The sequence below is a fragment of the Mustela lutreola genome, chromosome 2, assembly GCF_030435805.1.
Source record: "Mustela lutreola isolate mMusLut2 chromosome 2, mMusLut2.pri, whole genome shotgun sequence".
Lineage (NCBI taxonomy): Eukaryota > Metazoa > Chordata > Mammalia > Carnivora > Mustelidae > Mustela > Mustela lutreola.
The window spans coordinates 147,321,319-147,342,728 of record NC_081291.1 but is presented as its reverse complement, the minus strand read 5'-3'; the positions used below and the strand labels follow the sequence as shown (position 1 = coordinate 147,342,728).

Below are 21,410 nucleotides of genomic sequence, written 5' to 3'. Positions count from 1 at the left end.
GTGGAGTATATTCAGTTAAAGATGTACTTGGACTAAAAATTATGCTTACAATCAGGAAGTTCATGATATCCCCTACTCCTCACACATAACGCTACCCATGGACTTTAGATACAAAGTTGAAAACTTTCGTACCAATTTTCATTTTTTTTCAAATAATGAGTTAGTGGAAAGACTCAGGTTTGATTTTTGGAAGATTAAACAATAGAGACTGGTGTTAAATTGCATCTATTTGGCATTTAAAAGCTGCATAGAAATATACAACCATAAACCGTACTTTAAAAAATTGTTTAAATGAATTGTTCTTTTCTAAAGCTATAGATTAGCTCCTCAATACAAATTTCCAGTTCCATATGAAGATTGCTTCACTGTAGTCAAGTATTTTCTTCAAGATGAAATTCTTACAAAATATGGAGTAGACCCCACCCGAATCTGTATTGCGGGAGACAGTTCTGGGGCTAATTTGGCAGCAGGAATCATTCAACAGGTATGTTTTGTCTTTATTTTGAAAGGTTGAGGTCAAAGCTCATTTTTTTTTTTCTGTACAGATAATCAGTTCTTCTGGCATCATTTATTGAAAAGACCATCCTTTCTCACTGGATTATAGTAATGCTTGAGTCTAAGATCAGTTGACCATGATATGACTACTTCTGAATCCTCTCTTCAGTTCCACTGATAACTACATTGACTTTAGCTTTGTTTTTTCTTCAAAACTGTTCCTACTACTCTAGTCTGTTCCATCAAATGTTGGGATATTGTGTCAATTTCTAAATTGACAAGTAGTGTTTTACTTTTTCAATGTACATATCTTACAAATCTTTCTTCAATTTTTCCCGAGTTATTTTGGAAAATTTTCATGTAAAATAATATTTTTCAAATGTTTTCTTGACAGTATATAGAAATACATTTAAGTTTTACATTGGCTTTTAATAATCATATCCTTTTTTAAAAATAAACATATCCTTAAATGTTTCACTTACAGATTCTAGTATTTTTTAACATTTTCTAGAATTTTCTATACAATCATATCTTCCACGACTAGAAACAGTTTTAATTTTTTCTTTCCAAATCTTTCTACTTTTCCTAATTAGTGCACTGGCTAGGTCTTTCAAGATGATACTGAATACAATTATCTTTCTTTGAGTCTTAGGGGGAAATTGCTCAACATTTCACTAATAAATATGATGTTAACTGAAGGCTTTTCATAGTTGGCTTTTGTTGGTTGAGGAAGTCCTTTCTATCCCTAATTTGCAGATAGTGTTTCCATAAATAGGTATTAAGTTAGATAAAATTTTTGTTAGATTTTATTTATTTATTTATTTGCTATTTTAGAGAGAGAGAGAGAGAGACCTCCAGCAAGTGAGCAGATCGGGGAGCAGTTGGGAAAGACAGATCATATGGGAGAGGGACAAGCAGACTTTGTGCTGAGAGTAAGTCATCCTGAGATCAGGACCTGAGCTGAAACCAAGAGTTAGATGCTTAACTAACTGAGCCACCCAGGCACCCCAAGTTTGCTAAACGTTTTTAGTGCATCTATTGTGATGACCATGTGGTTTTTCTCCCTTATTCTTTTAATGTGGCAAGTTATGTGATTTTACTTTCAGATGTAAAATCATGCTTGCAAAATTATGCTTGCATTCCAGACATGAGCCTCACTTGATCATGATGACTTAAATTTTTATATATTATTGGTTTCCATTTGCTAAAATTAAAGATTTGAGCGATTGATTTCTCTTTTTTTAAAGCTCTTTGTCAGGTTTTGATATAACAGTTATATTGGCCTCATTCAATCATTTGGGAAGCATTCCAACTTCTTAATTTTTTTTTCAGAATACCTAATCATAAATTAATTTATCTGTTCTTTAAAGGAGAAGAATGATGAAGAAAATAGAAAGCTCATAGCTGAAGTAAGAAATCATAACACAAATTCTTTATTTGTTCAAATGACACTCGGTTTCTAAAAGTCAAACCTTTAGAGGGCTGTTGAGGAGAGAGTAAGTCAGGTTTTTTCAAATATGTGATTGTGGGGAAATCAGATATAGGCTAGTCACACAAGTCAATTAGTCATCTGTGTTTCCTGAGCCCTGGCAGCTTCTTCATTCATGCACCAAAGCTTGATGTTAGATATGCAAAGAGAAACTCATAAGAATTGTGGGTTTGGGGCACCTGGGTGGCTCAGTGGGTTAAAGCCTCTGCCTTTGGCTTAGGTCATGATCCCAGGACTCTGGGATGGAGCTCCACATTGGGCTCTCTGCTCAGCGGGGAGCCTGCTTCTTCCTCTCTTTCTCTGTCTGCCTCTCTGCCTACTTGTGATCTCTGTCTGTCAAATAAATAATTAAAATCTCAAAAAAAAAAAAAAGAGTTTAAAAAAAAGAATTGTGGATTGTCCTCACTCAGAATTCAGGGGACTGATTCAGGACATTGGAAGGGGCCCTTGTGGGCTGAGAGGAAACTTGTAGAGGTGCTCCAATGAGTTGCTGCTGTTGGGAAAAAGGAGAAAGAGGCCAGCTGGAAGGGAACAGGATGAACTCCCAAGTAGTGCCGGCATCCAGGCGAGAACTTTGGCTGGATGTGGGCCACGTGGGTCATGTGAGAGGAACACTCAGTGTCTGCCTCATTTGGGTTGTCAGATGTGGAGTGGGTGAACTGAAGGACTGCTGTTTCCAGGAGTCATCCACAGCAAGTGGAGCTAGGGTAAAGGTAGTGCCAGTGATGATGTCACCAACCCTCACAAAGGCTTCTTTAAGAGTTTGGTACATTTGAAACATCTCATCTCAGTGATGAGCCTGCTCAGCAGATTCCTCCATTTGAGTATTTTGGTCCTTTAAAGAATATAACTGTGCTAAGAGTTCTGAAGTCACAAAATCTTTAACATTATTTATTATTAAGTGCATTATCATTTTTGGAATTGGATGTCAAAACATATATGGAAGGTACACATGTAAGAGTTTACTAGGTTATGAATGGTCTCACTTGACTCTCCACCTCTGGGTCCATGGAAAACTTTTTTGCTTGACTATTCTCATTATTTGCTGTTAAATATTCATCAGGAGAAACCTCAGTTCTTAATAGAGAGGACTTCATCTGCCTACATCCTCCTGTGAATCACATGCTACCTCAAGAAAGCAACAATGTTTGTATACCTTCTTTTGTTTTTTCTTAAAGAATGCAAAGATGTGTTTGCTAGACATTAAGCTCCTGTCCATGTCCCAAATTTCCAGGTTGCCCAATACTTACTTTCTTTCTTCCTTGTCATCTTTGTATGAGAACAAACTTTCAGTGGCAAGGACAAATCAGTACCCTTTAAAGCATCCTTGATGATGATGCCAGTAATGCTGATGGCTACCTACTCCTTGCAAGTCACCTAATTTCCAGTTGTGTCTTTCTCCTGAACTTGACTGCTCCTCTGCTAAGCATTTGCATAGTTAATAAAATCTTCCTCCTTGGTGTTATAGTGGGAGGCTCAAATGTCAATCAATAGTAGTACCTGGAGCATTGTCTTGCCTTCTTGCTGTCAAACACGGTTAGCAACAATCCTTTCCATATCTTTGCAGGGTCTGGGAAAGTTTGCCATTTTGGGGAGTATACTTCTTGATAGTGTTGATTAATTTTTATTTTACCAATATACACTCCTCAAGGAAGGCCTTATCAGTTTTGCAATTCATTTTCTGACTATTGCTTGGATTGCCATGTCTGGAATAAACAACCCTGTCCTGATACAGTGCATGTTTTTGATTGCGTAGGTTATTTCTCCTCATAGTTCTTTCTCACTGAGCTCCATCTTTACTATCTCAGAAGGAAAGCCTTCATAGAAAATGCAATTGATTTTCACACCCCTTGAGAGTTTCAGGGTATCTACTTGATCACCTGACCCTTTGATTCTCCTCTCAAAGTCCACAGCAACTTGTTGACCTACATGTAGCAATGCTTTGGTCTTCCTGGTAGGGTCTTCTGGCTTAATGTTTTTGTAGGCTTCTATTTCATTTTCTGTGGAGAGCAACTGTCCTTATAGCTTGTTCCTGAAGTTTGACAGAGAATCTCAAATGTGACTGGTAAGTTGCTGACTAAGCGATTTCTGCAGGAATGGGGTCCCCATCCAATCAGCAAGATGTTTGTAAGCTGGATTTAAGAGAAGCAATTTCTTTTCCATCAGTGTGGCAGCCTTAATGTCCTTCTTCCTAGCTTCTGTTTACCACTGTCACATAACCCCTGCAAAGAGGCAGCATCTTATTCTCTAGGACATCCCTGGCATCTGTTTCTTCATCTGTAAGGTCTAGTTTGGTAATGAATCCTGTGGTTCTCAGATCTTGAGGATCAACATCTTTAGCTAGATTCAGGGATTTGAGTTTTTAAGATTGGTTTTGGCTAGGGCCCAAAATCCATTCTTCTGCATGATGAACTGCACAATCATTTCTCTGATTTGTTACTCACTATCTGGTGGCTGATCTCCTGTGAGAACTTTTGTAACTCTAGGTAGGTTGGTAAGAGTTAGCTTTAACACATGTGGGGAATAGATTCATAAATTAATGGGTATGGAGGAAATACCTTCTGATCACCTGATCCTTTTCTGCTTCAGTTTCATGGTACATGTCATCAAAATCTTGGACTTTTTTCCTTCATAGTGTAGAAATCCAGCATATTCTGCTTTGGAATAACAAAGTGCAGCACAGGAGGCCATCTCATTACAATGAGGAGAAAGTCCTAGATTTTCATTTATTATAAAAGGACATAACTTAGATACAGTCAGATGGGAGACATGCATGGGGCAAGTTGTGGGGAAAGGGCTCAGAGCTTTAATGCCCTCTCCACGTGTGCCATTCTTCCTGAATTTCCATGTATACACAAACCCAGAATCTCCCTCATTTAAAAAAACTTACTTCCTTTTAAGTATGAAAATAAAATACTCAAGTTAGATCATTACCAAAAAGAAAATTTCAAACCATTAGACTTATTGATTCCAGAGGCCTCTTATGACCTGAAGTGATTTGCTATGTATTTGAAATAATATATCAACTTATTTGAAAGATCTTGCTGGGATGGGGTGGGAGGTATGGTGGGGAATGAATATTGGAGACTATCCCCTCTTTTACATTATTATATTCGTTGCTATGCCAAGTCATATAGCAATCTAATCTTGAATTTTATCTAAAACTCATTTTATGGATACAGAAATTCTGAAAACTGTCCAGTAGTTACCCAGTAATGATCAAGATAAACTTGTAATTTATCAAAGTAAACTTGATAAACTTGTAATTTCTGCTCGGCTATTGTAGTATTTTTCAGGCTTTGTAAATGAGAAAAAAAAAAAAGCTTTTGAAGTGATAACAGATATAGTCATAGACATTCATCAAGATATGAAGACCTATCTTATTGCTTTCCAAAAGGGCAATCCTAAATACTAACATAGTCACCAAAAACAGATGTAATTCTTAGTAAAATTTATGGGGCAGTGTAATTGTTGTCTTGAAGTTAATTAAAATTTGACAACATTATCCTTTTCCTTGAATTAGTTAATTATATAGAAACATTAAGTATCTGTTTAACTTTCTGATATATCTGAACAAAGAGATTATTACAATTGAAAATACTATATCAGAATTCAATATGCTTAAATAACATAAAAAATGTGATTTCCTTTACCCTTTCTTGTTTATTTTTATGACTGTACTTTAATTACTTACTCATGGTCTGCTAAACTTTCTACATAAATTACATTTTAATCAAAAAGTTTTATTCCGGGCGCCTGGGTGGCTCAGTGGGTTAAGCCGCTGCCTTCGGCTCAGGTCATGATCTCAGGGTCCTGGGATCGAGGCCTGCATCGGGCTCTCTGCTCAGCAGGGAGCCTGCTTCCTCCTCTCTCTCTCTGCCTGCCTCTCTGCCTGCTTGTGATCTCTCTCTGTCAAATAAATAAATAAATAGATCTTTAAAAAAAAAGTTTTATTCCCCATACTAGGTTTATTATTTTTATCTGCGTCATCAAAATCAACTTTTACTTTGTAAGTATTATAAGCCTATTTTCCCCCCCAAAGTCTCATGACCCTGTGTTTAATAGCATGTTATGGATTTATGGCCTGAAAAACTTAATTTCAAAAGAATATATCACTGAGAGATTAATATTGTTCCGTACTCTGATAAGACTTCAAGAGGCTATATTAGATGTGTTTTTCCTGTGTGGATACAAAAAAAAAAAATCATATAGAATTCACAATATAAAAAGATGTTCTGATGAATTGAGAAGTCAAATACATTCTTCTATAATTTTCTTTCTTTCTTTCTTTTTTTTTTTTTTTAAGATTTTGTTTATTTGCCGAGAGAGAGCACAAGCAGGGGGAACAGCAGGCAGAGGGAGAAGCAGGCTTCCTGCTGAGCAAGGAGACTGATGTGGGACTTGATCTCAGAACCCTGAGATCATGACCTGAGCCAAAGGCAGCAGTTTAACCAACTGAGCCACCCAGGGATCCTCATAATTTTCTTTTGTGGACTTTGTTTATTTTTCAATTATATCCTAATTATTGTAAAGGAAATGAATATATTTCCCCTACAATTCTGAGACTTTCTGGCAACTTCATATAATGTGTCCTAAAATCACTAATGTTGCTAGCCCATCACAGTGATCTGAATAATCACTATAGCCAAGGAAACTTTTCCAGGCATAGCCCCTTAATTTTTAATTTAAAGGAACAAATATTGTTAAAATTTAAATGCAGCATCTAAATGCAATTTCATGGCCAGCACATCCAATTTTATTTTAAAGTAATTTATGCATTATTTTTGTTTATTTAGATCATTAAGTGTCTTCTTAATTTTAGAAAATAATATGGACTGATTTGATACTTTGAAGTAATTACTAAATTCCTTTCTCAGTTGGTTAAGTGCCTGACTCTTGGTTTCAGGTCAGGTCATGATCTCAGAGTCCTGAGATTGAGCCCTGCATCCGGCTCCACACTCAATGTGGAGTCTGCTTGATGTCCTCTCTCCCTTGCAATTCTCTCTCCCTTGCCCTCTGCCCGTCCTGCTCAGCTCTCTCTCTTTCTCTTAAATAAGTAAATCTTTAAAAATAAGGAATATGTAGTATATCTATATTTCATAAAGTTTATAGTTTTGGCCTTTCTAAATATACCATTCCTAATTTATGTCATTTGTCATAAAGTGTCATTCATGTGGACTTGTGATCCAATTTACAGCAATATTTCTATGACATCCCTATAACATGTTTCTATGGCCACATATGGTCTTGTATGTTTGACCCCTCTTTAAAAATATTAAAAAATTTTTCTTTACAAAATAGCCTTAATAGTAATTTTTTTTTTATTTTTTAAAGCTTTTATTTGTTTATTTGACAGACAGAGATCACAAGTAGGCAGAGAGGCAGGCAGAGAGAGGTGGAGGAAGCAGGCTCCCCACTGAGCAGAGAGCCTGATGCAGGGCTCGATCCCAGAGTCCTGGGATCATGACCTGAGCCTAAGGCAGAGGCTTTAACACACTGAGCCACCCAGGCACCCCCTTAATAGTAAATATTAATCAGAGACTGTAATTGATGATGATGCTTTAAAGAAAACTTGACCATCAGCACCTCTGGACCTGGGATATTTTCAGTAGTGAAGTATACTCGTTTCTGCCATGTTTATTTATCTCTATGTAATCACAACATCCATTGTCACCCAGAGTACCTGAAATCCATTGAAAGCAGATATACCTGTCCTCTTCTAACTTGAATTTTGTATCACCATTGCTCTGAAATCCTCTATCCATCTATGCTAGCAGTATCAAGATAAATCGCAAAAGCCATTATGTAGTTTCAGGAGAGTCTTTGTCATCATTTATTAGATCTTGAACGGAGTATCCTTCACTTAAGACCTAGAGAAATTCCTCCGTTCCTCTATTATGGGTTAATTAACAATAGCTCTTTCTCTCCCTGTGTTGGTCAAGTGGAAGATGTGTCTAGGAAAAGGAACTTGTCTTGGGATACAAATCTTCATCTTAGGGAAAGAAATGTCTCAGTAAATTTGCCTAGATTAAATAAAAGATTGGCTAACTTCTTTAGGTCTGTAGAACTAAAAGGTCTTTATTAATAGTGCAAGTTAAGTCTGAAATCTGGCTTTGAAATTATTCCTTTCAATGTTTGAAAGCTATTTGCCTAAGACAGTATAAGAACAAATTTGCCTCACTCTGGAGTTACAGATGGTGGTCCATTTGGTAGGTAAGAAAGTTGTTTTGCTTCAGCGTAACATCCCATATTCAACTATCGTAATTTTGGTTTTTTTCAGATTTGGGTTAATTATTTTCCTCATCAGTGGGAAAAACTGTTTGAAATTATTTAATTAATTTGACAATGACTTACACACTTATTTTTTTTATGTGAACCCATAAAAGATCAAGGAACTGTATCTGTTTCAACGTTGTAGAATTTTAGATTCCAATTGGTCCATGATTATATTGAAGATGCTTTTGGTGAGACATTAGTTTCCTTAAGTAGCCAGGCTTTTATTTATTTTTATTTATTTTCTTATTATTATTTTAATAAGGAAGTATAAGGGGAAGAGATATTTATGTTAGCCAGATACTTGTGTAATAAAAAGAATTTCTACTTATCCCTGTGTCTCTCTCTTTCCCTGGTTTCCTTCTGTCCTCTAAGAGATATCCAGCTTGAAATCAGTTTTGATTCACAAGCTTATTTTTATGTCTCTCATCTGTGAATTGAAATACATTTTCTTAATGATATAATCAGAAAATGGCCACCAGATATGTTCTTCTTTTAGAGTCTGTATTGTCTGCAGAACCAACTGACAAATTGACCAACCAAACATCAAAAAAAAAAAAAAAATTCCTCAATATATGTTTACATGTCTTCTCCCCTGTCTTTTTATGATTAAAAACAACATTTTAATTTCCATTTTTTTATTACTAGTGATGTTAATTTTTATGTATTGATCATTTCTCTTCCTTTTTTTTCTTTCTTCCAGTTTGGATGGTTACCACTGAAACCTTTATTTAGTTGTCTCTGTAATTATTAATTTTAAAACAAATTTGAGCATAGTCAATGCACACTTACATTAGCTTCAGGTGTGCAGTATAATAACTCAACTTCCTTATACATTGTGCTATGCTCATCACATGTGTAGCTACCATCTCTCACCATAAAACACTATTGAAATATCATTGACTATATTCCCTGTGCTGTGCCTTTTATTCCTGTGACTTAGTCATTCTATAACTAGAAGCCTGTATTTCCCACTCAGAATCATCCCACCACCTCTCCTGGATGACTTCCCTCCCACCTCCTGCCACCTCACATGTCTTTACCTGGAAGTTATTCGTTCCCAGTATTTTCAAAATCTCAAACCTTATTTGCTGTTTTACTTCAGCATATAACCACATCTGGGCCTTTTCATCGCCAAATCAAAACCAAAAGAAAGAACTAATAAACCTTTCTTAACTCTTTATCCAAACTTCTATTCTATTACTCGTCTTCCTTTTTGCACCCAGTTGAATTAAAAGCAAATTATGCTCCTTTTCCACATACTCATAATGTATACTTTTCTCAGTTCATTACCTTTGTGTTCTCCCCTGGCCGTTTCTTCAACTTCCTGTGGCTGAATTTGTCAAGGATCTCGTTATTTCTCCATTTAAGGGCATATTTGTTATTTTTTTTTAATATAATGTCCTTTCATCACTTAAAACTCTTTCCAGCTTTTGCCTTAGAATACTTCTTTTTTCCCATGAAGTCTGTAATAGCACTCTCTCTGTTTTCATCTTACTTCTCTTCCCTCCAGTTTTATGTGAGGCAAACTGTTGGCATATACACTCCTTTACATCTGGATTCCTTAAAACTCAACTTTTGGTTGGTCCTTCTGTCTTTTATGCTCTCTACTTGGCTTCCTGGCTTCAGCTCTGACTGATCTGGGGAAGTTATGTCTTCCACTAAGGCCACTGTCATGAGCTCAAAAACTATATATACAGTTTTCCCCACCTGGATATTTCATAAGCTCTAGAAACTCCCACAGGGAAACCTCTTCTCTATTACCTGAAGCGGTTTTACACAGTCACAGTTTAATGATTATTCTATCATTTGTGGTATATGCGTATTCCCAACTAGACTCTAAGTGTTTTAGAATCTGGGAACAACAATTTCTAAAAAACCCTTCTGGATCTAAACTGTGACATCATACCTGTCCTCTTCCTGCCTTCTTCCTCTACCATTCAGAATACTCCAGGATTTGACTTTTGCTTCTCTTCAGCCTGTTTTGCCTGCTTAGCAGCTTTCTGTAACTTGTCCTATTGTGTAACAGAGTACAGTCTTACAGATTATCTTCAACAAGTTTTTGTGGGAAAAATTTAGAGATTAAATAAAGACACCGGTCTGCACACTGCTAAAATGAGCAGTAACTGATTATTTGTCTTTGGAATCAAGTCGATTTTGCTATTTGCCTAAGAAGAGCACAAGTAGATTCATTTTTGTCCCTTCCCTATTTATGCAGTCACTGTTTATTTCTCTCTTTGAATCTGACCCCCCCCCCCAAATTCATAGCTATTACATCAGAGGAAAGTATGGTGAACAATGATGTTAGAAAGGTTGGCAGGGACAAATCATACAAGGGCCTTGGAATTTTTTTTTTTTTAACTTGACTCCAGGGGCATTGTGAACTCAGAAAAATTTTAATCACATTTATATTTTAAAAATGACTGTTGTTTGGCTTATTTCACTTAGCATAATACACTCTAGATCCATCCACGTCATTTTAAGTGGCAAGATTTCATTCCTTTTTTATGGCTGAGTATTCCATTGTATGTATGATTTCACTCACAGATGGAATTGAAGAAACAAAACAAACCATCATAAGGGAAAAAAAGAGAGAGACAAATCAAGAAACAGACTCTTTGCTATAAAGTGCAAATGGATAGTTACCAGAGGGGAGGGGGGATGGGTTAAATAACAGATGGGGATTAAGGAAGGCACTTGTGATGAGCACTGGGTGTTGTATGGAAGTACTGAATCAGTGAATTGTACATCTGAAACATTATACTGTGTGTTAACTAACTGCAATTTAGGTAAAAACTAAAAAAAAAAAAATACTGTTGCAAAAATAGAGTAGTTAAGAGGGTGAGAAGGAGAACATGATAAAGAATTGCAGAACTTTTATGACCAAAGAGAATATTGTGGACTAGGATAGTGGCAATGGAATGGAGAATAGTGGGTAGATTGGTGAAATAAAAAGAGGTGAAATCAATAGGCCTGGGGAACTATTGGATTTTAGGGATAATTAAAAAAAAAACGTAGTCAAGTATGGTTGATGGGAAGTGAATATTAATGTTTTGTGATGTATACAAGAAGAAATCCAATGTAAAACACTAACCAGAATATCTTGCTTGTTGCAAATGCTCAAGGACTATTAGCAATCATGAATTCTCAAAAAGCAGGTTCTGATAGGTTCTGATATTTGGGAGCTATGCTTTTGTTTAAAAGTAGAGGTGGGGCTGGTCAAAAAATACCTACTCAAAAGAAGAGAAATGAAAATAAAAGAGAATTATTTAATAGGTTAGATTAAGCAAGTGACTGAAATGGTGAAAAGAAGCAGTTTATGGCAATGCTCCTCTATTGTATAGTAATACTTAAGTAGGGTTGGACAGAAGGTATGTTTTTTAGAAGACTTATGTGGTCTGAGCCATGGGTTTGCCCAAGAATTATTAAGGTGTTTGTCCCCTTGAGACACCACTGGTGCATCCTCAAACAAGACTGAAGCTGAGCCAGTGTTTCCTACAGTTTACCCAGTGGAAGATCAACAAACATTTTCTTTTCTTTTTTCTTTAAAGATTTTATATATTTATTTGAAAGAGAGTGAGCAAGCGAGCAAATAAGTAGGGGAAGGGCAGAGGGAGAGAAAGAAGCAGACTCCCTGCATAGCAGAGAGTCCAACTTGGGGTTTAAGCCCAGGACCCCAGGATCATGACCTCAGCTGAAGGCAGATGCTTAACCAACTGAGCCTCCCAGGTGCCCCAACAAAGATTTTCTGAAGCATCTCAAAGATAGGCTGTTGGATTTCTATTATATTTGTCTTCATGACAATAAGTATAGGTATCATTTACCAAGTGCTTACCGAATGTCCAGAAACGTACTATCTATCAATGCTTTATCTCACCCCCACAAAACTGGTACCTATTAATTTATACCAGTTTTAGAGATCAGGGAATGGAGCCTTACAAAGTTAAGTGTCTTGTCCAAGTTCATAGAGTTAATATAAATCCAGGATTCAGACTTGGGTATGAAAAACTTAACCATTAAGCAATACTGATTTTAGGCCCTTCTTCCCCAGTTGATTGGATTTGTATCTGGACATGGTGTCACATGAATCCAGCACTGCTGAGTCATACACTGTTTCACTCCTACTTTTAAGACATAGAATGGGAGTTGCAATTTTCAAGGAAGGAATAAGGTGCAGGGAAGAACAAGGTAAATCCTTAAGGAGGAGAGCAAGTTGATCATCTTGGGCTTTTTGAAGGGCTCTGTCTTCATCTGTTTGGGTTGCTATAGCATAATAGTAGGTACTGGGTGGCTTATAAACAGCAGAAATTTATTTCTCACCATTCTGGAGGTTGGAAATCTGACACCAGGGTGTCAGGATAGTCTGGTGAAGGCCTTCTTCCAGGTTACAAGCTTCTCATGATATACTCAGGTGGTAGAAGGAGAAAGCTAGCTCTCTGGGCCATTTTTCATAAGGGCATTCATCCCATTCAGGAAGGTTGGGGTGATCTTCAAGATTATTCAAGATTATTCAATGAGGGAAATAATCTTCAGGAAGGAATCTTGAAGGAAATAATCTCCAGGAAAATCACTCTGGTGATCTCCGAAACACCCCACTGACTGATACCATCATCTTGATCATTAGATTTTCAACATAAGGATTTGAAGGAACATAAATGTTCAGGGTATAGTGAGCTCCATGTGGGAGTTCTCCAGCTTCCAGTGCAGCTAGAACATACACCCCAGGACGAGGCCAAAGGCCTCTCATACTGGAATTCCTTCATGATGGTTCATAGTTCACCCAAATATGCATTGGCTATCTATATATTGGTGAAATTGAGTGTGGTGTGGGTTGGGGTGATGAGTTAAAAGGAAAATTAGTGGGAGGAACAACCCCAGTTACTGTGGAGCTGGGATTGCTGGGTTAAATATCGCACATGTGCTAAACTTGGTGGACAAGTCTTAGCACTAGTGATGTAGGAATACTGCATATAAGTTAATATTTTGCATACACCTACCCTTCTGTGGGTGACAGTCAATGGACACATACAATGCTATGTATGTGCAGAACTTGGAGTAACACACATCCAAACCAGGGGGCTAGATGGTAGGGTTCCTTGGGAACCAGTGACTGGTTTTAAAGGGGCAGTGGAAAATGAGGAACTCGGTATGGGAACTGTAGTATAGGACCTTGACAGGAAGAACCTACCTTTCTCTAGGAAAGCACCGTGCCCTAATAGACGGTCTTGGGACATCTGGGGAATGAGAGAGGATTTGGTAATGCTTCAGACTGTCTGGAGCAGGCTTTATGTCTTGCACAAGTATCTATGAGAGACAACTACTTTGACAGCTACTTTAGACAACTACTGATGTAGGCCTCTCTGCACAGGGTATAAAGTCATGAAGCATATTTTCTCTAACTTTGCTATCAGCCACTCCTTAGCTACCATTCCCAACTCATGGAGGATGGTTTAAACAAAGAAATTAATGTAGGAGTGAAAATAGTTCTGACCCACATGTCACTCCAAGCTTTTTAGCATGATGCAGAAGCCTTTTATGAACTGGTTCCAAATTCAATCCCACATATGTAGATTTAAAAGACCAATCTTTACCATGGTGTGAATAAACTACTCTGGTGATAACAATAGTATCAGTGGTGTGACCTGTAACTTGAAAAATCAGTTAGAGATTCACATTACATGGTTTAATAAAAGAGAAGCAGAGGGGATAGTTTATATGGGAGAATTCTATTTTAGATTTCACGAATTTAGGATTAATGGTACTTAAGTATAAAAGGGAAGTTCAAATGAGTCATATCCACTGTGTTCTCATTGAAATAATGTTAATGATTAAAGAGGATTAAGAATAAGGACGTGTTTTGTTGAACATATTCCATGGCCTTTTACCGGGAAAGAAATAAGAAAAATTTAGAATAAGAAAATAAGAATAAGAAAATAAAAAAATAAGAATAAGAAAAATTTAAACAGACAATTCAAGAACAGTTACTTATGTTTAAGCCGCAAGATAGATTCTCTCAACTTTTTTTTTTTTTGTATTTTCATTCTTGTTCTTTTCAGAGGAATAATGTCCTGAAATAAATGTTTTATACATTTTTTTATGGTCAGGTACATACGAGATGCCCACAAAATGAGAATCATATATCCATTCATGTGATATTTACATTTATATTATAGGATGGTCCACCTAGGTCTTTCAGTAGTAATGTTTATTGGTCAATATTAATGCTTACTTGCACATTTGTATGTGTGGGTGTAGAAGGAAAAAACAAAGCTATAGATAATTCAATAATTCAGTATTATTGCCGGGACCTTATTTATATATATTCTCTTACAGCTTCTTACATCCTATGATTTCTGGTTCAAATGATAGTGTCTTCTTTTTTTTTTTTTAAGATTTTATTTATTTATTTGATAGACAGAGATTACATGTAGTCAGAGAGGCAGGCAGAGAGAGAGGAAGAAGCAGGCTCCCTGCTGAATAGAGAGCCCGATGTGGGACTTGATCCCAGGACCCTGAGACCATGACCTGAGCCAAAGGCAGAGGTTTTAACCCACTGAGCCACCCAGGTGCCCCTGATAGTGTCTTCTCAAGAGCATTATAAAGTGAGCAGCAATATTGATTTATTCATTTCTTTGTTTTCTTAATACTAGACTGAGCATTTCATTATCCTAGACTCAGTAAGAGATGCAATAATAACTTAGATATTATCAGCATTTTTGGAACTCAAAATCCAGGAGAAAGATCCATTATGTACATTTTTATAATATAAGGGGAAAATGATCATGGACCAGAAAGAGGTAGAGAGCTTTGGAAGTTTAGAGGAGCTTGGAGAAAGAAAAGTGAACTTTGCTGAGGTGCTCAATGCATAATCACATTTACATGGTTATAAATATATAGTGTGTAGAAAACATCTGAGAAGATTCATACCAGACAGAGAACATAGTTATTAAAACTAGGGCAAAATTGCCAAACTTGGAGAACCTGACCAGCAGGTTCTCTTCCAATATTGTGAAGGGGGTTGACTTTGAAATGAGCTTGAAATGAGTCATCAAAGGATGACTCAGAAATAGGAAGAGACATTGAATGACCAACCAACAAATGATGTAATAGGGAACTTGGAATAGTTTGTATTTGTGACATATTTTTGGGGAAACAATTTATTTCATCTGACATTCCGGAAAGGACAGTTAGGGCCAGATAAGGAGGTTAGTGGGTTCGTTTTTGCCCTATCCCGGGGTATGTGGTCCTGCTTATTTCTTTGTCTAGGTTTGGGATTTTGGCAGTGGGATGTTCATGGTGGACTTTTGCTCAATAAGTCATCTACCTGAGGGCACTTGGAGAGATTTGGGAGTTTTCGTCAGGAAGCATTGTTTTGGCTCATTTTCATTCTAAACTTGTGAAGCCTCAGCACCTTCAGAGACCATCAAGGAGGTGGTAGCCCTTGGAATTCCGTTTATACCCTCCTTGCGTTCAGCCAGCCATTGTTGTGAAAGATTGACTTATAGGTACATCCTCTAGTCCTGAGCTTTTCACTTAGGGAGCAGCAGGTTTTTTTCATTTGTCCAGGTACCACTGTCTCAGATGCCATGCTCTAGCTAAAACACTTGCTCCTTGGAGATTATTTTGAGGTTCTCTCCTATGGTCCACTGGATCATAGGTGAACCTCAGGACACACTTCACCTCTGGAAAGAAAAAAGGCTCCTTATCAAATATTTCACATTTTTCTCCTTGCATGTCAAACTGTAAATATCAACAAGGTTTTTTGTTGTTGTTGTCTTGTTTTAATAATTTCATCCCTTTGTTTTCCAAATATTACCATTCTTTCAGAAAATAACTTACCTATCAGTTGGCTTTTTTTCTTTTTCTTTTTATCTGTGTACTTCTACATTTAATTAATTAATTAATTAATTAATTGATTTTATTATGTTCAATTAGCCAACATACAGTACATGGTTATGAGTACTTTTACATTTAAATACATTTCCTAAAATTTATGGTATGATGTTGGGAACTTGCTTAATAGCCAAATAATCTTATTTTAAACTTTAAATATTTTTATTTTAATATTAATTTATAATTTTATTTTTAAATTAAAGGTAAAATATTATTTTAATAATTACATTTATTTCTTCCATTCACTGTGGTTGTTTTCAGTCCAGAATTTTTACAAATTTATATGTACTGTCAATTTCCCTCAGGAATATACTATTTGGGTTATTTGCATTGGTGATTTTTGACAAAAGCATCATTACTTGCATGTATTTCTCTGTTCCCCTGTCTCTCTCTTTGTTTCCCTTTGCCCACTGTACTGAACTCACTTTATGCCCTAAGCCAACTGATGATAAACCGTCAGCCTGCTAAGGCAAATCTAGCACGGTTTGCACTGTGAGTGGTTATGAAGCAAGGTTGCTTCTCTTGTCACTGCCTTAGACTGAGGAGATCACTATGTCCATTTCTCCCAGTCTCTCAAATTGCTCTTGGGTACAACCTAATAGTGCCTCACCTCCTGCCATACGTCTGTTTTTAAAAAGGTATATAGATATATAATTTACATAGAACATCATGTTAGTTTCAGATGTGCAGTAAGATAATTTGATATGTGTACATATTACAAATTGACAGCTCAATAAATCTAGATAACATCTACCACCACACATGACTACAAATTGTTTTTCTTGTGATGAGAACTTTTAAGATTCACTGTCTTAGCAACATTCTAATATACAATACAGTGTTACTGAACTATAGTCACCATGCTGTACATTACATCCCTATGACTTATTGATGTTATAACTGGGAGTTTGTATCTCTCTCTCTTCCTTTCTCCCACACACATCAGGATTTTTAAAACATTACTGTTGAAAGGAGGCTGGCCTTTTTTCCTATCACTGAAAAACATTGTAAGTATTGTGAAAATAATTAAAATATCACATGAATTTATGTAGATGTATTTATCACAGGATTGCTTAAATTATTATAATTAAATCTCTTCCTCCTGGTATTTTGGAAGTCTTTGCTTATAGGACATTATTGTGTTTTCTCAGGTGCAGAATGATCTTGAATTTAAACATAAAGTCAAGATACAAGCTTTAATTTACCCTTCCTTACAGATACTTGATTTATATTTGCCATCTCACCAAGAAAATGAGCATGGTATAATCCTAACAAAGGACTTAGCCCTAAAATTGACGAGTTTGTATTTCACTGAGGATGAAACATTTCCCCAGGCAATGAGAAGAAATGAACATATGCCTCTGGAATCAAGACATCTGTTTAAGTTTGTCAATTGGAGTACTCTCTTACCCGAGAAGTTTCGAAAGGATTATGTTTATACTGAACCAATTCTTGGAAGATACAATTATTCATTGCCAGGACTTATGGATATCAGAGTTTCACCCTTGTTAGCCAATGATTCCTGGTTACAGAATTTGCCACGAACCTATATTCTTACTTGCCAATATGATCTTGTGAGGGATGATGGACTTATGTATGTTTCAAGACTTCAAAATGTTGGAGTTCAAGTAACTCATGACCATATTGAGAATGGAATCCATGCAGCTTTATCATTAATAGCATCACCACTGTATTTACAACTAGGTTTGAGGATGAGAGATATGTATATTAGTTGGCTGGATAAGAATTTGTGAATATAGTATGTATAAAATATAGATGACCATCAGGAAATGGATTGTAATTTGTGATATTTTATAGTTGTAGTACAAAGAACAATGTCATCTGTGTTGTCTGACTCTAGATTTAAATCAATTATAACAGTTACTGTATGTCCTCGAACTGGTTAATTTTTCTGATTCACAGAACCTGAATGTGTAAAATGCATTTAATCCCTTCATTTATAGTTGATCATAATTATGTTGGTCCCAATAGGGACTGATCCCTATTAAAGTTGAGAAATAAAAATGGTTACTGGTAAACTGGAGAATATAGTTTCCAGGCAGGCACAGAAATTGCAATAGTGTATGGGAAACGAAAAAGAAAAAAAAAGTTACAAGGTAATCGTATTAGTTTCCTGTGGCTGTTGTAACATATTACTATAAATCTAATGGCTTAACACAACAGAAATGTTTTCTCTCAGGAGTTCTGGGGGGTCACAAAATCAAGGTGTTGGCAAGAGCCACATTCCTTCTGGAGGCTCTAAATAGAGCTCTTCGCCTCTTTCATATCATGGCTGCTGGTATTCCTTGGTGTAGTCAGGTAATATTATTCTGAAAATTATCACCTTCAAATCTTTCTCTGCTCCATCTTCACATGGCCTTTTCCTCAGCCTTTCTAGAAAGATACATGTGTTTGCATTTCAGGTCCACCAAAGTAATCAAGATAATAACCCCATCTCAAGATCCTTAATTTCCATGTATAGTAACATTCACAGGAATTAGGATTTAGATGTCTTTTGGAAGAAAGATTTTCACATTTTCAGTCAAATGTTATGTTTTAAAAAGGCAAGAGATCAACATAATAATTCATTATAATTCATTCTAATCTAAATATGTACTCAACAATGTAGCCCAGCTCAGTATGGAGTGAACAAGGTTTTCAAAAAACTGTCATATATGTCATCTAAAAATACCCAAAGAAGAAATCACTTCTACATGCCTCTTGTTGAGTGAAATCATAAACTAAAACTAAAGATTTTTTGCTGTGAAAAAAATGTCTATAGTATAGTAGTATGACTATTGGATATTAAGTATAACCAGTTGAATCAAGTTAAGAAGTTAAAAATGTAGCAAGAAATTTTGTGCATGTTTGTGTATGTGGTAGGGGTAGTGAAAATTTACAAGCTAGTTGACCCAAGAGCAACTGAGATATCTACCTTGTTCAGTTAAGAACAGACATTATATCCATCCTACATTTTTCAGCAGGCAATTGGGAATGACAATTTCAACAGCCTAAAAACTCATACATATTTTTCATAATTTTTCTTAATGTAGAAAGAAAGTATGTGCAAAGAGCTGTTTTTCTTCAGCTCACTTTCAGCACCTAAAGGATGGAAAAATATCTAAAACTATCACAAATGAGAACAACATGAATGTCATTGGAGTCAGTTATATTTCTCCTTTGAGGGTTATAAAATCTATATGGAAAGTTGATCTTATAACAAGTTATATTGTCATAGTTCTGATTTAATTTCCTTTAAATTCTTTTAAAATAAATGTTTAAGTTGTTATAAATTTTTTTTAATGATACTGAATCTGATTCTAGTTCTTTCTCATCATTTAGTACTGGCCACCTGTTCTAATCAGGGCAGAAACAACATCCTAGAAAACTATTATGAGGGGTGCCTGGGTGGCTCAGTGGGTTAAGCCGCTGCCTTCGGCTCAGGTCATGATCTCAGGGTCCTGGGATCGAGTCCCGCATCGGGCTCTCTGCTCAGTGGGGAGCCTGCTTCCTCCTCTCTCTCTGCCTTCCTCTCTGCCTACTTGTGATCTCTCTCTGTCGAATAAATAAATAAAATCTTTAAAAAAAAAAAGAAAGAAAAGAAAACTATTATGATAGCACATTCAGCAAAAATAACTGATATGCGAGCAAACCATAAAAGGTGCAGCTTTCCAGAAAGCACATTTTGTTGATTGTTCACTGTCTGAATACATAGTGATTCTAGATGAAAGCCTCTTTCAATACTGTGAGCATGAGTGTGTAGTCTCCCTAGCATATAGTTTCATATCCTTGGACAGGAAGGCTGGCTCACAGCTGGAGCAAAGGTCAAAGTGTTTAATTCCTGAAAAGCCTTACATTCCACAGAGTAGGAAAGCACTTTTCCTTTATTTTTTTTATTTTAATTTTTATTATTTTGATACTTAAGAATGTGGGAGGAAAAAAAAAAAAGAATGTAGGAAAAATGTATCCTAAGGTAGCCCAGTCAATCCTTATTTATTTATTTTGTAAATTTAGTCTCAGAACATCCTGGAAGAGAGACATTTTGCAAAAGCCACTTCTAGACAGGCTTCCTTTGCAATCTCTGACACTAGGCTCTTGGCTTCCCAGTGACTTTATCTAGCTTTGATTTCTGTTGACATGCTATAAGGTTATTTTCACTGGGCTATACTCCCAAAATTGGTTGCCTTTTATGTGGTGGTATTGGAACACTGTGATAAAGCCATCAAGATTGGAAACATCCAGGATACCTGGGTGGCTCAGTCAGCTAAGTGTCCAACTCTTAGTTTTGGCTCAGGTCATGATCTCCTGGGTACTGGGATTGAGTCCCACCCTAGTTGGGTTCCATGCTTGGTGGAAAGTCCACTTGAAGATTCTCTCCCTCTGCCCCTCCCCCTGCTCACTCTCTCTCTCTCATAAATAAATCTTTTTAAAAAGATTGGAAACCTCCAAGCAAAATCATGTACTCTAATTTCTTTATTGGCAATAAAAGGGACTATCTGATTACGTCCCATACCATGTCACTTAAAATTTCCATTCTCTTTTCTAGCTATGTTATCCAGACATTGATTGGTTTCCACACTTGGTATCTGTCCCCAAAAGAAACAGTGATATGGAACTTGACAATCAGGGTAAATATTCTCTAGATACCAAAAGAAAGGTTAATATTATAGTTTGTATCTTGGACCAAGTCTTGTTGCTATATCCTATAATCTATCATTGTAATACCTAGGGAAACTATATAGAATAAAAATCTTGACTTCATCAATCCATGCTCTGTGAGTCATCTGTTACTTTTATTGATAATATGTCCTGTGCTCCTGGAAACATATAAGGCATAGAAAGATCAGGGGAGGGCGCGATTTTACAGATGTTTAACTTTATGACTCTTGAGCTCCCTCTTCTGTTAGTCTTGTGAAATACTACATTTTTTCCTGCCTTTTAATCTGCCTCCCTCCACCCCCAACCCCTTTAGCCAGGCTAATTTGGATACTATTCCTATATTCTCAGCAGTTTTTAGTCAGTGTGGAGTTCTGTCCTGGAAGAGGCTTTGATTGGCACCTTCAGATCTAATTCCAGATAGCTTGTAGTCACCTACTGATAGGATGCACAAATACCTGCCAGTTTCATCTGTTTTCCAAATTTTAGTAAGATTCCCTAATAAACATGTTGGTGAGTTTTGAGTCTATCAAATGCTCTCTTTTCCCTCTGCTATCTCTTCTACAATCACTGATGCTGCACAGGCCTTGAAGTTGTCTGCGGA

The 21,410-nt window shown here is 36.4% G+C and overlaps 1 protein-coding gene and 1 pseudogene across 1 annotated transcript in view; one reads left to right on the top strand and one right to left on the bottom strand.

The window, feature by feature from the left end:
• AADACL2 (arylacetamide deacetylase like 2) overlaps positions 1–18,070 on the top strand; it is a 28,409-nt gene extending 10,339 nt beyond the window's left edge. The window contains exons 4-5 of the mRNA XM_059165238.1: positions 313–484; positions 17,302–18,070. Coding sequence (XP_059021221.1) covers positions 313–484; positions 17,302–17,904 — 775 coding nt within the window. The 3' untranslated portion in view covers positions 17,905–18,070. The remainder of the gene's footprint in view (positions 1–312; positions 485–17,301) is intronic.
• Positions 2,391–4,675, bottom strand: LOC131826039 (dynamin-3-like; annotated as a pseudogene).
• Positions 18,071–21,410: the final 3,340 nt, after the last annotated feature.